The following is an 18,343-nucleotide window of genomic DNA, read 5'->3' as shown; positions in this document are numbered from 1 at the left end:
TTTTGTTGTTCAGAAGTTGTAGTTGAAAGAACTGATCTAAATGATAATGAAACCAAAACACCCATATCAAGTGTTGAGGTTAGATTAGATAAGAGTGATTAGAGGATTAAAGTGATCCTTTAAGTGAAAACAATGTTACAGTTGTTTATTTACTAATATGATGAGTACTTACACAGTATACAGCACACATTTAATTCTCCATTTACCACTAATCTCCGTATATGGTAATGATACCTGTGTATTTTCTCCTTTAAAATTAAAATAAACATTGTCTTGCAAAAGTTATAGCCACAGCAAAGGGGAGAAATTATGCAGTTTATTTTAGTTTTTGATTTTTCTTTACAGTTGTTTGTTAAATTTAACTTCTTTCGTCTACAAGAGTGTTCAGTTTGAACATTCATGTTCTGACTAAAATATTCATTTGAAAATAATGTGTTCCTCATTTGAAATAGATAAAAAAAATCATCATTGAAAGGGAATGAATTGGTGCACGTTTGCAAGACACTGTAAGTTCTTTAAGGGTCTGATTTGCAAGGCTGAAATCCAACAGTGTCTCAGATGGGGTCTTCTGTGTTTTTTTGTGGCTTGTTACACATGTCATTCCCTGGAAATGATAAATTTGTATATATTTTAAAATAATTCTAGGTATCCTAATAGTATTTATTTTCTTCTTGATTTTAAAGTTTCTTAATATTAAAGTTCTATAGGAAGAATCTACCATCCTTGTCCAGGCTTCCACAGTCCTATAGGGCTTATATCTAGTATTTAATAGCAAGGGTTTCTAAAATCCTAGTCTTCACCGTTGGTTTCGGGTGAAAAAGATATTAACCCAGAAATGGCATGTATTAGCCTAATTGATATATAGTGAAGAATAACCATAATTCCAACCTAACACACACTGCAAGTTAGGCTGTGTAGGCACAATTTTCCTTATTCAGTAACATCAGTCATTTGATGGAGTTTTATTTTTATTTTTATAGTATAAAGCAGACCATAAAATGGTTACTGTTGTTCTTTCTTTCATGAGTATAAGATTGAGACTGAAGTGTGATTAAGAATTCCAATGTGCGTGTACATACTGTATGTCAATAAACTACTCTACTCTACCCTTTACTCTGAAGGTTAATATTGTTTATATATATATATTAATTCTCAGGACCAGCTACTGTACAAAGATGCAGAACATGAAGCTGAAGGGATACTGATACAAAAAGTAGCACTGCTGAGCAGCACCAGAGTCTTGTCAGTTTTTGCACTCAGACCCCTGAGAACTTTACCACAACTGCACCCCAACTTGCTGTGTGCGTGCAGCCACCCTATTCACACTGACCTTTCTCTTTGATATAGTTTAGGCACTTGCTCTGTTTCCTGATAAATCCCATTCCACTGTGTATTTAATTTTTATGAAGCTGTCAATTCAAATGAGATAGTTTAATGAGTAGAGCTTTGTGTGCATATGTTTCTGCCAGATATTCCTGATACATCGTTAGCAGCAAGTACACCTTTGTTAACAAATGGGTTTTCAACGGTTTCTTAACAGAAACACTGAGGTACATGGCTAAGTCATTTGCAATCCACACCCCCAGTTTTTAATTAAAACACGTTTCCAGCCACTAATCACAAATTATGAATGTACCACAAGATTAATGCTTTGTGTTTGTCCAACACTTCTTGCAACTACACCAATAGAAAGCTGTCATTAAGCACTGGGTTTGTAACCTTTCATTTAGTTCTGGTTTTCCCAATTACACCAGTCCAGTCCATCATAGACCTTTATTTGAGCCATTATCTGAACGATGTTACTGATGTTGCCATCAAAAATTAAAATCCATTTGGCCTGAAATCCATAAATGGAGTTACTTGCATGTCTTTCATATATACAGTAACTTACTACAGACTTGAATTTACTTCTTAACACTCATAGGAGTAGCCATTGACTCTTCATTTTGTATCTGAGCTCTTAATTGGAATAATTACAGTAGTTGCCCGTTCTTTGTGTTCTGAATTGTCAAAGGTCCCCTGAGGACTGGAGTTGTGTAAAGTGGTACAGTGATATGAAACTCTTCGTTCCCAACCAGGAACAGCCAGCTCCTGTCCCTTAGAGCTGCGGGGTCTTCTGGGTTTGAATCTTAATAACTGTATCTTAGTCATTCAGTTCAATCATTTACCAGCTGTAAAACTTTAAGGACTGTCAGATATGCATTGGTTCTCCAGGCATACTGTATGGCTGGCAGTCACTATCCTAGAAAGAGAATAAGGGTAATATGATATTCATGAATAAATCTGAATAAGAGTACAGAAAATGAATCCTTACAAATTTTGATTAATGGTGTTGTATAACGTACCTTTAGGAGGAGTTAAAGATTCTAAAGTTGCCCTTCCACTGTCACACCCTCTACAGCTAGAGGGTGCTCCTAGTCTGTCCTTTCTCTAGTTTCCTGTGCTTTGCTTGTCCTTCCGGTGTATCTCTGTCTGGGGCTATATATTTCCGGGTCACACTTTCGTCCTCGCTCAGCATTGATGTTTGTATGTCCTGAGACCCACCTAGCACCAGGTCGCCCCACGTTCGCAGCCTGGGGGCATATGTTTCTATACAACATTTCCTGAACAGCTGAGCCCGGGCTAACCCCCGTCCCACCGCTACACATAGGGTCTTTTTTCGCTCTCCTGCCATTCCACGGTTTGTCCCTTCTGACATCCATGACACCACTCCTTTATACATAAATACCCGCTGACTGCCCGCTACTGTGCATGTATGTTTTTTAACACTCAGCATTTTAGTCTTATCTCAGACCAACCCCTCCCCACCCTTGGTTGGTGTCCAACTGGTGAAGTGTTGGTCCCTGACATGTATCCCTCCCATAGCTTTCATCTGTGAAAGTAGCTGATATTTCTTCTCTTTTTAGAATACATCCTCATTCAATTCTAGCAAAATTCAGACAAACTCTCTACTCTTTCCTTCCTTTTTCTGTGTCTGACTACTCTTCCTGGTCTCTTTTGCTGCCGTTATACCAACTAGCTTCGTGTTTGAAATCTGCGTTGGTGTATTGTGGATCCTTTTGGGGGGGTTGTGACAGCCATAATCTTCGGTCAACGCTATTATTTCCTAAGCCAGGTGAGTTAATGCCACAATAATAAATATACCTTTTATATTCACCGGCTCATTAAGCAGTTTTTAAACTGACCAAATTACTGAAATGGTGTTACTTAACAGAAATTCAGGAGGAGGTGAAATTCTATCATCACATTTCTGTTTCTCTATACATAAATATTTGCTGAACCTCTTTTCAAGCCCTGATTATCACTTCTTTTTATAAAAAAGGCAATAAAATGTGTTTGGATGTACTTTAAAATGGGTATTTAAAAAATGTATGCATGCTAGAGTTTTGCGTCAAAATCTCGAGAACCTGCATTTTCTCATGACTATGGAAAATATTTAATAACTAAATTCTGAGTCATTTTTTCAAAAGTCATAATTGTCATTTTAAGCGATCCTTCTTTCCATTTAATGTAGTTAAATGTCATGTATTTTTATGTCTTATATTGTCAGCAATGGCCAATGAATAACTCAGTAGTGTGCTGTGGAACATAAAGAGATTTATTTTGTTTAATGGAGAGAGTCAGACCCAGTGATGACTATGATTAAGACAACTGAGACTAGAATATTTTAATATGCAATGAAATTCCACCACTAGTAGAAACAACCTGCTGTATGATGTGGTGATGCTTTATTTTAGGAATAACCTGTAAGTCAAGTGTTACCTCTTTGTGTGTAGCATCATTAAGGCATACCTTATATGATTCACTAATATGGCATATATATTATATACATTAGTAATTTACTAGCATTCAGAAAGCCGTTTTGGTAATAAAATAGTATGGTCTCCCTTACAGTTATCTAAAATGAAGTCTTATTCTGAACCTGAATGGGCTTTCCGTGTCAGACTAATTAAAGACTTTTGGATTGTATTAGTAATTAATAGCCTAAGTGCCCACATAAGGCCTAAGTACAATATTTTTTATTACTGATTATACGTTTTCATTCATATCTACTAAAATCTGCTGATGCTGATGTATGGTGCTTATTTTACTATGAAAATATGCTTACTCATTTTTCTCTGAGCAAATATTATTTCCTATTGCACTGCAACATGAAAACCAGCTTTTCCGTTAAGTAAACTGTGGTTTACATAATGTGCAATATGTCTCAAGTGTAAAATGCCACAGGTGGGGTTTATGTGATGTGACAAAACTGTGATAGAAACAAGCCTTGTGGAAGGTATTCATTACACCACACAGAAGAGATCATTACCTCACAGAAATCATTACCTCACATTCTTGTCAAGATTCATAGAATGTGACTAATACCTTGGCTTTTAGCTATGTTTTTAGTATTGTATGTGAAGATTTTGAAAGTACACATATACATGTATGCCACACTCTGTATGATACTAGTAACATTATATTTACAATATATTAGTGGTGTTACACCTAATAGACTTTACAAGCCATGCTTGTAAATTAAACATTGTTCATTAAACATACATCAGGGACGACAAATAAAAATATTTTCCCAGTAGTCTTGTTGATGCATGTCTAATACACTATAAATATCGTAAATACAGATGGATTTAGATAGTCACTGTTCATATTTTGTAGTACTACAGCAAATATATATTGCTAATATTGCAATATTTATTACTGATAAATATTGCTAAAAATATGATGTGGTTCATATAAAAAGTTATTGGTTATGTTCTATTAGAAATGGCTTTAAAATGATACAAATTATATTAGAGTCAATAATTATAATTATACAACAAGATACATACATTGAAATCCTCCTGAATAAATCTTTAAACACTTTGTAGCTTTATTTTGGAGTATTTAAACTATTGTGTGTTCAGAGAATAAAGAAAAATAAATTCACAAGGAAAAACGGCATCAAAGAATCAGATGCTTTGCAAAAGTTGTCTATTGAGTATTTAATTGGTGGCTCTGTGGCTAAGGATCTGCGCCTGTGACTGGAAGGTTGCCGGTTCAAATCCCATGGCCGGCAGAGGAATCCTACTCCGTTGGGCCCCTGAGCAAGGCCCTTAACCCCAGCTGCTCCAGGGGCGCCGTATAATGGCTGACCCTGCGCTCTGACCCCAAGCTTCTCTCCCTGTCTGTGTGTCTGTGTCTCATGGAGAAAAGCTGGGGTATGCGAAAAGACGAATTCCTAATGCAAGAAATTGTATAGGGCTAATTAAGAATCATTATCATTAAGTACTGTATAATAAGTATAACCAAGTTTACCTCACTTGGTTAAGAGACTAGCGTGAGAAGGCTCAACACCCCCAAGAGGAGATGCTGCATATGTGGAGACAGGACAGAGGAGGGATGTGTTCAAGGTCTGTACAACAAAAGTCAGTAAGGATTGTGATTTAAAAAAGCTGGATGAGATTAGTTTGTCTGTTGTTATGCCTCCTAAACTTCCATTTCACAAGGAATAATGTCATTTAAGAATCTAAGGCTTTGTGAATGCTGTCTTTTTAAGTAGTATTTAAGCATTGCATAGTGAATAGTGCTCGTAATATTGCATTGTGTGTAATATTAAGAATACGTTTGAGCTTAACCCTCTTAGTTAATAGGTAGCCTCCTGGCAATAGGATGAGGAGGCTCAACCCCCAAAAAGAAACAAGTGAACCCCAAGCCACCAATGCAGAAACAGAGATGGAGGAACATACGGGCACAGTATCAAAACACGGTGATGAAACCAATTCGGAGATGGGGATTATTAGGAGGCCATGACTGGTAAGGACCAATGGGAAATTTGGCCAGTTACACCCCTACTCTTTTCGACCTCGTCAGGACCTCGGTTTCATGTCTCATCCGAAAGACGGTTCCTTTTTACAGTGTGTCCCCATCACTATACTGGGGCATTAGGACTCACATGGACCGCAGGGAGAGTGCCCCCCTGTTGGCCCCACTAACACCTCTTCCAGCAGTAACCTTAGTTTTTCCCAGGAGGTCTCACATCCCAGGTACTGACCAGGCTCACACCTGCTGAGCTTCAGTGGGTTGCCAGTTGTGAGTCGCAGGGTGATATAGGATGTACTGTATCATTATGGTCAAGGTCAGAGAGCTCTCTGAAAACTGCAGGTAAATGGTCATTGACCTCAAGCTGGGGACCAATTCTTTTATTCTTATAAAAGACTTCACAAAAAAGTCTACTGGTGTAGTGGTAAAATAATACAGCGATTATTAAATAGTACAACTAGTACAGTTTCAAGTACGATTTCGGATTATATTCAGTTGTCGTGTATGTAGTGGTGTAGGAGTATGGTCATTGTGCGTACAGGAAGACATTAAGACAGATCATAGTATGACGGAAGGATTTTCCTCCTGGAAGTCCATGTAAAGCTCACTAATCCAAGGGAAGGGCTAATTACACACACTGTACTCCCTATTCCTCATGTGGTATATCACTCCCACTGGATCTGAAGGATCTTATTAGACCAGGTATGTCTCATTTTCACTCCAATAGGGTTTTATTTTAAAGCCATCACTTTCCGACTTATACACACTATCTTAAGGAAAGGAAAGTTGTGTGGTCTATTTTGCAGAGCTCCTACAGTAAGTACCAATGAAGGTGGTTACTGTAGCCAAAGCTTGCATTTGCCAAATTAAACTGCAATGTGACACAGCCTGTATGGTTCTTGCCTGCTTATACTGTATAGGTTCAAGCCTATATTGCAAAATGTCTATTGTAAAACGATTAGTTTCAGGATATAGAAGAATAACTGTTCTGGTAGACTTAAAGCAGAATAGTATTTTATTAGGTGGTGTTATTCATTAATACGTCAATTTAAGATAATCGGATGTAATTATTATCAGAATGGCTTCTGAAGGATTGTCAGGAGGGAAGCATAATGGCGCATTGCTACTGTCCCTCGCAATGGTTCAGTTCCTGTGGTGCTACAGTATCTGCGTGGAGTTTGTATGTTCACCTAGTGTTCATTGTGTTCATTCTGTGGGTTTCCTCCAGGCACTCTGATTTCCTCCCACAGTCCAAAGACATACTTGCAGGTTAATCAGCTTCTGGGAGAAATTGACCCATTTGTGAGTATACCCTGCAGCTGGCGTCCTGTGCAGGGTGTACCTTGCCTTGTGCCAGTTGCTTGCCAGGATAGGCTCTGGCTCCCTCATGACCGTACTGGATAAGGTGAAAGTCAAACAACAAACTGTAGTACAACAGGGGAAACTACCTGAGTAAAACCATTTCATTCTCTACATTTGTGTGCCCCCCCCCACCAAACCAAAAAAAAATGGTTTAACGTCAAATAAAAGTGCAATAATAGGTGTCCAACAGTTAAAACAATGAGACAGTGGGCAGCACCATATTCTTTTTCTTTTTGACACTGCTAAAATGCTACAAATGTTCAATGATTATAAGGAAAAGGACAATAAGCCATTAAAAAAATATATGTTATGGGTCTCCTAGGTTCCTCCACCAGTAAAATCAGTAGCTCAAAGTGCAGGTTGCACTGCTGTCCAGCATGCCCAGTCCTGAACTGTGGATATCAGTTAGCTAACTCTAACAGCCTTGATAGCACAACTTCTCACATATGGATGAGCACTGGCAACATTTGTCAGCTTTAGTTATCTTTTGCTTGCTGCCTGGGACCAGTATCTACAGGGTGTCTGTGTACTATCACAATCAAGAGTGAGTGGGGTTTCAGTCCACCAGGTGGCGCTGTCTTTTCTGTTAGGCTGTAAAGCTGGCAGCAGGTGAAACAGACAGCACTTGAACCAGTGGGCATGTCAGAGAAGGGAATGCATAGTTCCCCACCCCACCCCCATGCTAATGCAAGAGTACCATTGAGCTGAGCCCATCAACAATAGCTGACTTACAATTTCAAGAAAAAATGAGAAAGCAAATACTTTGATCACTTAAATTACCGGAATATCAGTATTATTCACGCATTTGCAGACACACCCACTGAAGATTTTAACTAATTCTCAAGAAGAAGGCAGAAACATTTCTGACACATCTTCACTCTCTCCTGGCACACATGCACATTGAACACTCACACAAGTAAACTCATCCACCTGATTGAAAGCGGAAGGTGTTTCTGCGATATATTGGCCCTTATTCACAACTTTTTAAATTGCAAAAGGCAGCTGGAAGCAGCATCCCATTAGACAGATGTAATAACTGTAACGTGTAGTCACATGAAGTGATAAAGGTGATTTTCATTAAGGTGAACGATTTTTATGTAAACTGATTCAATGGAAATAATTAGTAATCTCAGCCTTTGAAGCCTGTGATGCTTACGTACTGTATGATGTCTTAGACTTCCATTATCTTCAGGATTACCATCTGATAAGGAGCATGCTCTTATGCGGAAGTTACACATGACTGTTAACTAAAGGCCTGTAGTTATGATTATGACATTACATTATTTGATTTCCATTACACAGGTTTGCATAAGGTGCACTCATTTTTATAAATGCAAATTTACTTATTGTCATATCGCACTCATCTGCTTACAGTGATCATTTGTAGACTGTTCCGAAATCATTCTGCATGAGGCTTGTCATTTCTTCCAGGTATAGTGCCTCAGTTATTCAATTTCCCATTCTAAAGATCCAACAAGAGAAGAAACAATATGTCATTAATGAGGTGGCAACGGATAAATCCGTCTATGCAGAAATGTGCATTGGGAAATAGAATGTTTGGCAGGATGGATGGCTGTTAAATTGAATAAATACAGAATGAGGCCCAGATGGTCTGAATGAGTAAGTACTCCTCAGAGGTAATGAAATTCAATGTGATAGAAATGAGCTAGTGGGAGCTAGATCTGAGTGTAATTGATTATTGCTCTGGACTAACTGGGAGGCCTATAAAACCTAGATAGGCTAGACTTTGGTTAGAAAATGCGGGAGAGTGAGATATCCAGAAGGGAGTGCTTATTCGTAACGGATTGAGGTGGTCACAGGCCTGTGGGACTTTGCTACTGCAGTGGGAATTTCCCACTTTACCAAGGAAAATCATGGGTACTGGGCATTTGGTAGTCTTTTTGCCAGACTCAATAAGAATTAAGTATGGTGCTGATGAACAGGTTGGGCCAGTTGAACCAGTGCTGAAAGCAGGGGCATCACTTATCAGGGTAACAAGTTTCTTCTCATAGGCGAAAGCACTCCAGAATAACCCTGGGTAATTCCAGAATGTCCCTGTATCTTAGCATCAGCAGACAGATGGGTGGACTCTGAGTGTGTGAGATAACAGACAAACCGGCTGTTGCCATTTCTGGGCTGCAGATTTCGCTTATATAACAATGTCACTGGCCAAACAGGATTAGTCGGAAATGTTAGGGGTTGTATGTAAGGATCTGGTGCTTGGTGAAGAGTAAGAGAAGGGATGTGTTGTGAATAGTATTTCACAGTGAGGGTTAAGATCAACATTCCACCATCTCTTTGTGAAAAAAGTAATTAGTGAAGTGAAGATTGAGGAATGGGTTATATGGAGTTAATTGAGCTAAATTCTCCAGTGCCTGCTGATTAAGATCAAGAACAAAAAATATAAGAAGCAGGGTATCATGGAACAAATGTGAATGCTGAAGTACCTGGTGATTATCAAAGAGTTATACTCTTCAAGTCAAGCGTCCATATACAGAAATGTTAGTGTTAGCTGTGAGTTATTAGTGGAAACGTGCAAAAAGCAACCGAGAAAGAAAAGAACCGTGCAATTTTCCCTGAGTGGCAACCAACAAGTTAGATCTAGGATTCCAGAGGGGGTCTGAAAGATCTCCTCTGGTGCCCAGCGTTGCACACTTTATCAAGAGATCATAAATTATACAATGAAAAGCAAATTTATGCTACAGATTCTACCATCCCTGAATACAAACTCTCTATCAGCTTGCATTCTGGGTCAATGGTAAGAAATTAAAAGCCTCTGTAGTAAATATTTACTCTTCTTAACAGTGGTAGGATCGGTAAGATAAGAAGCAGAACAAAAGTGCATGTAGTGGAATTTCACACTACCTCTGGCACCTCCGAGCAAGGGAAAGGAACAAAATGATACATAAGAAAGCATTTGTGAGTTCTAGCGGGGTAATAAAATGTGGTCCAGTAAGCCTTTACTAAATATTATCCTCGATGTAGAAAACAAAAAGGGTCAACATTTATTTCTTTATTATTTATCCTTATTTCAATCACTGTGCTTTGCATTTCTTTTGTTCAGTGCCAGCTTCCCAGTAGGTCTGTACTGCACTCTTGGCTGGTAGAAAGATAACTTAGCACCCAGCCCTCCCACAGAGGAAACTACACTTACACATAATCGCAGGGTGCCAAACTCAAACCAGATGGTCTGGGCAGCTCTTCCCTTTTCGAAGAGTGACATCTATAGTCCAACCAGGGTAAAGTGAGCCTAGTGTGCCACTTCAGGTTTTCCAAGTGCATAAAGAATCTAGGATCATCAAGAGTCAAGGGCTCTCAGTAGTACATGACTATATTTTCCTGCCTTTCCAATTTTTGATCTCTCAATGTATTTGATAGTCTGATGAAGTTACTGCAGGTTTGGCATTGGTGCCCATATCTGTCCTACGAATTCTAACTCTGGGGGAAGCAGTATTATGGGTAGATTAAATAGACCTCTAGTGGTTTGTTTCTTCATGTTCTTGGGAGACAATCATTTAGAAAAGTAAATTACTGTCCTTTTTTTTAATTTGCTGCAACCGCGCATCATTAAAAAGGTCAAGGGAATTTCTTTTTAAAGGCAGAAAATTTGAATCTCGTGACAATGTGCTGCTTAAGAGGTAGATGTTACTAAAAGCCTGAGTGATCTCTGGCTTTGACCCAGTGGTGAGGAGCTTTGCAGCGATAGAAGGCAGCTATTTCAGAATGTAGTCGCGAATGTGTCAAAGCGAAACTCAAGAGGACACAGCGCTGTGCTGCAGCTGAGGGTGGCTTGAGCATTCCTGCCACCTTGGTTTGCGGCATTGTGACAGTAAACTTTGAACATGGGGGTCTTACAGCATGCAGCTGCAAAAAAGTAAAACAATCTGCAGAAAGCGGTGATGCCATACAGAGAGGATGAGACCATGAAACCACTGCAGTTTCCCCGCAAGGGCAGTGTAGCTCTTACAGCAGCTCTGCTCCAGATGGGCATCGTCTGTAAGCAAGTGCCTCTGCAGCAACAGCGAGAGATATTTTGGTAACACCCTGCAGTTCTGGGAAGCATCATTCTATAGCTACAGTATGGTAAATGTTTCTGCCTTTAAAAGCGAGGTCAGCTAAAGTTCCCACCTCTTTAAAAGGAAATGGGTATACAAGAGAAAAGAAACTGTCCAAATAAAAATTTAGACACCCAACCACTCTGATGCAAAGCTGTTTTGACTAACATCAGTCAGGAATTAATGGAAATCTCAAAACTGGGTAAAGTGGTTAATGATTGTGATTAGAACTTATGATTAGTCTTTTGCAAAGACATAAACTGTAATTCCTCAGTTCTCCAAGTGCTGTGTCTGTTGGCTATTCCAGTTCCCTAGAAGCTTTCAAAATAAGAGCAGACCTAGAAATCTGAATGCAACGTTCGTTGTCGTTGCGTAAACATTTGTTTTCATTCGAATATCCACATGACAAGATTATTGTGCAGCTCTTGTTTTTCAGTTGCATTCTTAATAAAAGCTTATTAAAGCCATGGCATAAGGAACATCAAAGGAAACTTTGCTTTACTTTTGCTTATGCAAGTATAACAAAGTCTACAAATTTGGAATACTAATTGAATGCTCTGGCAACAGTTTGACTTGACTGTGATATATGCAAGTAACTTAGACTGTTGCATAAGCACTAAACGATCTCATCAGAGAGAGTTGATTGGACACTGGGAACGAGTGGATGTAACCTTTTGAATATCAAGCCTGGTAAAAAAGATGAAGAAAAAACAGAAATGAAGCAATGTGTCCCACTTTATACCACCTGTAGGTTTGGAGGCTGCACTAAATCACCCAGGCAGACTTTCCAGCGGTGGAGCTACGTCCTCTTTAACAATGAACCAAGGCTTTGTGTAAAATAGATCACCTTGATGCAAGCTAGATGAAAGTCACATCGGCATCGGAAAGTCGGAAAGTCACTGTGCCGTCAACAAGCCAGTTGATGTAGAGGTCTGAATGTGATGGTTTGTGCACAAACATCGATTTGCTTCAGATGCTCCTCTTGTAGCGATTGATGGCGACCTGGCTGCACAGAGCTACATTGCACAAATCCTGTGACCTCACCTGTTGCACGTCCTGAGGGCTCATCCTGGTGCAACAGTGCTCCTGCGGGACAAAGCACTTCCTCTTGCTGCTTGTCTTACAAGAGCTCTCTTGCCTGATAAGAAAGTGACAGTTTGCCATGGGTTCCCTAATGAACATGTGTGGGATGAGCTGGGATGACATTGGGCATCTAGGGGTCAGAGACCAGTGAACAGATACGTGATTGTACAGGGGGTATGAGAGAAATGGGGCAGAATCCCACAGGATGGCATTTACAAACTGGTGCAAAACATAGCTTGTATTCAATCCAGCAGTGGCCACACAAACGGCTATCCTGGGAATACAAGTAAACCCAAGAAAATGTAGCCCATTGATGACAAATGTACTGTAAATCAACACAGTACATTTTCCAAATGTCATGTCTGTGCAATAAAATGTTGACGCACCTACTTATGCATCATGGCAAAAAACAGGATTGCATGACATTCTAGTGCCTACAAGTGCTACGTTTCTTTGGATGAGCTGCAGTATACCTGTGGTGAAGGGTGGCATGGTAATTGGTTTGATTCCATCCTATCTCTGTGATTGCATTAGCTTTTGCCATGTTCTCTGGTTGTTTGGCTTCCTCAGACATACAGGTGAAGGTCTTTGTTTTAGCTCTCCTAATTTGTCCCAGTGAGAAAAGTTTGGTGACCCCCACCTCACTAATTCTCCAAGAGCGAAGTGATTTTGATGTTTCTCTCCCCTCCAGCCAGATGTAATGCATTGCTTTAATCTTGCCCTCTGTTACTCACCTGTAAAAATTGCCTAAAAATAAAACCAAGTGGCTGAAAATGCAATAAAAGTGGAATTGTATGAGTTTCTAAACATGATACTTGTATATATTTCAATTAACAATGTTGCGGAGCTGAAGAAGGAATGCAGTCCCCCTGGAAGAACTCATTGTGCTACTACACCTTGGAAAAGAAATATTTCTGCTTCATAACACGAAGGAACTTTCTGCATATCAAATCTTAATTCGTTAGCAGTATTTTATAAATTCAAATAATGTCTTTCAATTTTTCTAAGGTTTTAATAATGTTTGTGCGAATCCAAAATTCTGAAGAAATTTAAAATACAGTGTAGTATATATAGAAAGCTACCGATCCCAACGTCTTAAGCGTGGAGTCTGAGATATTTTTCAGGAGTTAGAAAATCGTAAGCAAGTTTGAACAATTTTCAATATCTAAACGCAATTACAAGTTCTTGCCACTAGAGGGAACCAAGTTCAATGGAATGTGCTAACGGCCCGCGCGATGCACTACAGCAGGCGTTTCTTTTAGGGTGTGTGAAGAGAAAGAAAAGTAACATCTGAAAATGATATTCATTAGTAAAAGTTAATATAGTAGATCACCTACGCAGCTACACCTAATATATGGTGAATGTCAATCTTACCATATAACAATTTAGGTATTCTAAATTACAAAGCACATGAACAGCAAGGTTTTCTATAGTAACATCTTGTGCTAGTCAATATATACTTCAGTTTCTTAATAAGATATCTTCGGTATGTTTTTGACGTGTGGGAAAACTTGTGATGTATCAAATGTCAGAGCACAGAGTCTCCCCATTCTCAGACCAAGATATATAGACAAGTGGCTAATGTACAGGCAGCGTTAGAATATTTTCCATTCTGCCCAATTCAGGCTCCAGCCAAAATAGCCCAATCTCTCAGTCTCTTTCATTTTAACTGTAAAGGAAAAGTGCAGATCAGCTGACTTTCTTATTCAAAGAAATATTTGAAAAAATTGTTTTTTTTTTTAAAAGGAAGGGACACATTACATAAATAGCAATAACAGAATCTATTGTTTTAAAGGGATGTGAAGGTACTATATTTAAATATAAACCATATCAATAATGATAAATCAAGGGTCCAAGGTACCTATGGGTTAGTTTACATAATGAAGCTACACAACATGATTTTGAAAATATTTATTTAAAAATAAGCCATACAGTACATTGATAGTGCAACAGGTTTTAAAAATCCAGACTTCTGAACTGTAAGGTATAAATAGACACACAACATCAAACATCTATTTTTTTTTTAATTGCTAGACTTCAATTCCTAGTGCATTCACAGATATTTGGCAACTCTTTTGGTTTTCTTAAATATCATAAAGACTAATGCTTGGATTGTGTCATAACTTCAGTCCACCCAGCAGACACCGAACACAAGCTCTGTGCCTGGCGGTGTTTTTTTGTTTGCTAAAAGTTACCTACGCAGTGGAGACCTGCAGTGGGTTGCTAATGGGTTGAGCTGCTGATTCAATCCAGGCTAGATGTTTTGTCACCATACCTCACCCTTTCTGCAACCCCCACAAGTCAAAGTCTCACCGGAGGTTCAGTCGAAAAATACAATATGTAATAAATAACGAAGTGCAGTCAAGTCTCACTATAAATAAAGCAGGAGTTACAAATGTGTTCTGCATTCTAATAATAAACCAGCAACTTTAAAATGCATTATAAATACATTAAAAAATACAAATATATTTGTTCTGCATCAGTTCACAGTGAAATCGGTATCACGTAACAAACAATACATCTTTAAAGCAATGAGGTACAGTTAGCTACTGAATGTGCTATAATTAAAACTTACTCTGCGGATACTGTGGATGTATCGGGTATAACTTGATATTAATTCCACCTCCCTTTAAAGTGATATTGGCATTCAGAAAATTCAATATTCAATAAATGCTTAAAGAGCGTGGACATGTTATTTAAAAACCAACAAATACAGATCTCTCTCCAAGCTCCAGAAGGCACTGCATATAAATATCAGACCAAATTGGCCATACCATTGGAAAGGATTAATTATTTGGACTTCTCTAGCTCAAGATTATGCTTTAATTACAACACTTCTGCATTATTGAGCAAATTCATTAAGCAGCAGCGACATTCAGTCCTGTTATCACTGTATTATTGCCGGCACCAATATACATTTTCTATTCTGTCAGTCTTGTACTATAGGTTGAAGAGGTAACAATAAGGCTCCAGGGATTTTTTACTGAGTTCATTACTCAGTCTTGTGGCTCACAACAGTTTCGCCAATGTGGATGAGCACCCAGCATGCAATAAATTGACATATTTAAAGACAGTTTCTATTAAATTAATAACACATACGTTTTGTAAGGCTACTTCCTTTTGCTCTGTTTTTATTCCTTCCCTGCGTGCATGTAGGTGTTGATCCAGTCAATCACTGTTTCCAGCTCGCCAATGGCCTTATACACTCCTTGATCTGCCATCTGTCAATAGATAATGACAGGACACACATTTGAAACATGATACCCTCCTTTGATGTAGGACCAGACTTTCGTCTTTTTTGCAAGACACAATCAATTTCCCAGTACTAGTAAATGCCACCTTCCATAATCTCTCATATCGCAGCACTCCTGTGCTTTCCTAACATTGCAGGAAATGTGAACTCCTCCTGGTGGTTTTAAAGACTGTAATACCCATCATCCAGTAGGTGTCACTACTAGCCCTTTTATTCCAGTTACTCTCATGACAATTTCATTTTGAACTGGATCACAGCAAATACAGTCAGCTCTAAAACCCTTAGCTTCAGAGCCAATTATCTCTGCTGTAAGTGACTGAGAAAGCCAACCAGGTACAATCCAATGGCTCCCAACAACAGTCTGTCTCTCAGCTCCTTGAGCACATGATTAAACTCTACTTACCTCCTTGTATCTCTTCTTCATTTTGTTCATCAGTTTGCGTTCTCTTGAAGAACATATGCTGGGATGTAACCTCAACTGCAAGAGAGACATTGAGTTTTATCATCACCCATGAGTTACCCAGGGCTCTTCCACTCAGACCATTGCACGCAATTGTCATTAACAAGACCATTTGAAAGTCGATCAGACATTCTTAATACATCCATCCATTTCCTAACTGCTTTTTCCTACAGTCAGTAACTGGGGAGCTGTGGCCAATCCCAGCAAGCAAGGCAGAATACACCCTGGAAGGGACACTGGTCATTCACAGCAGTCGCACAGACCGAGACACATGCACACTTACACTAGGGCAAATTTTCCCGGAACCCAATTAACCTACCAGTATGTGTTTGGACAGATAGGGCCCCTGAAAACCGAACTTAGGGCCCCAGTGCTGCAAGGCAGCAAAGCTTACCACTTTGTCACCATACTTAATGCATGCAGTCCTTCAATAAAACTAAGAACAGAGAGCAATAGTGACAGTATTGTCACAGATTGTATTGTCATATTCTTGGTAAGGGCTGTGCCAGGCCAGATCCTATTTCAGAAGCACAAGCACAAGATGCAGCTACACCTTGGGCAAGACACCAGTACATTGCAGGGCATGAACTTGCATGCTTATGTACAGGGACAGCTTACAATCACTTACAATGACTTAACCAGTGCCTCTTTGGAAGGTGAAGGGAAACAGAGGTACAAACCCAAAGAGAATATGCAAACTCTAAACATAAACTCCACACACTCTGGAATTTGCCCAGACTTCAAGAGCTACCTGCCACTCCACCTTTAAACTACTGAAAATCAATTGTTTTGGACTGGCAAATTAAGAATGGTGACAAAACATTGCTCTGATGTTCCTTACTTCACACTTTCAAATGAATGACATACACTATACGCTACACTGATCTAACTACAGCTCTGGTATTACTATTAATGTTAAATAGAAGCAAAAGTGTTTTCAGTTCTTTCAAAATCTCCAGTTAACAGTAACTAGATTTTTAAACTAAAACAACAGTTAATTTTTTTTGGGGGGTTATGTTAAAATACGTACAGCTGATGACTTCCAAACGAATACTGAATACTCACACAGTGTCCAAGATCTTTGTCCAGTCTTGTCAGGTAAATTACCAAATTGTCAGCTTTTAAATCCACTACCTCCACTTTTTTTAAAACATCCTTGAGATAGAAGTCCAATATTTCCTTCAAAATGGGGATTCCATGTGGGTTTGGTCTCTGACAAAAAAAACACAGCTTTTTAAGTCTGAGGAAGAGGTAGAGTTTAGAGATAGAGGTTCATAAACCTGTAAAATTGTGTCATGAATGCACCAAATTGATTTTATCTTTACCTTCAACGACGGACCAAATTTCGGCAAAAGCTTTCTTTCTTTGATGTTATCCCTCTGCAATAAAAAAACAGAGTGAACAGGTGAGGTACTGTATATTCATACATATCCTCTTTAATGTATTTGAGAAACGTTTTTATACTAATTTAGCGCTACATCAAATCGCGCATTCGCCTTTACTTACGGGGACGGAATATTTTAAATTAAGAGACATTTCGAATAATTCTTTCAGCATCTTTCCAGGCAGGTGATTCTGGAGGCATTTCTGACCGGCGATGCCTGTGCCTTTGGCTTCGCAGATGCGTTGCCACGCCATAGCAGAAAATATCAGCGCAGCCGCAAAATGCGCTTTCATCCTCTCTGATCTTGAGTGTCAGTGATGAGGTCTCTGCGGGTTCTGCAGCGCACCGCCAGTCGCCTTGTGTTCTACTGTGAACTCTTAGGATTAACGGAAGGTACACATCTACCACAGTACAGTACCTTCGTCTTTTTATAGACCTGATTTCGCTTTCTAAAAAAATTCCCACACTTGTGACGTGGTGTTAGATACTGTAGGTAGAGTCTCTTACCGGCATTCAACGTAAAAATTTCCAAGAAATCCCCACATGAAGCTGAAAAGCGGCTACAAAAAGCCTACGGCTATGGATTTTAGGATCTTCATTTATAAAGTGTTACGTGGTTAAGTGGTTTGCTTTCTAGTGAAAGCGCGTCTTACTGAATTTTATGTTTGAGTTTAAGTTATCTCGTGAACACGTTTTCCTCAATATGTACATAGAAAGTAAATAGTAAATCCACAAGTGAAAGCCAAAGCTTCCAATTAAACAAAGTTTTCAGGTGATCTAGTGAAATCTAGGAAATGTTCTGAAGGTTCCTGGTGTCTGACGCCCAAGTAACTGACAGTGACAAAAGCAGACATTACAAATGTCTTTCTATCTGAAAAAAAAAATCTGTAATTTACTGTAGATCAGTCGTAAAGCAAATTCAGTAATCTTTCGCTTCTCTACCT

At 39.0% G+C, this 18,343-nt stretch overlaps 1 protein-coding gene and 1 long non-coding RNA gene across 5 annotated transcripts in view; one reads left to right on the top strand and one right to left on the bottom strand.

Annotated features, from left to right (window-relative positions):
- The window catches only part of LOC107078055 (uncharacterized), a 105,160-nt gene that overhangs the window by 78,887 nt on the left and 7,930 nt on the right, over positions 1-18,343 (top strand). The gene's annotated exons all lie outside the window — the stretch shown is intronic.
- il26 (interleukin 26) lies at positions 14,199-17,782 on the bottom strand. The gene is made up of 5 exons (XM_069191973.1): positions 17,522-17,782; positions 17,341-17,394; positions 17,081-17,227; positions 15,959-16,033; positions 14,199-15,523 (listed from the first exon to the last, which is right to left on the bottom strand). Exons 1-5 carry the CDS (start codon positions 17,690-17,692, stop codon positions 15,434-15,436), a joined length of 537 nt encoding a protein of 178 aa, XP_069048074.1. The 5' UTR covers positions 17,693-17,782; the 3' UTR covers positions 14,199-15,433.

This window comes from Lepisosteus oculatus, chromosome 7, assembly GCF_040954835.1.
Source record: "Lepisosteus oculatus isolate fLepOcu1 chromosome 7, fLepOcu1.hap2, whole genome shotgun sequence".
In the NCBI taxonomy this organism is placed as follows: Eukaryota; Metazoa; Chordata; class Actinopteri; order Semionotiformes; family Lepisosteidae; genus Lepisosteus; species Lepisosteus oculatus.
This window is presented reverse-complemented; position numbering and strand designations above follow the sequence as displayed.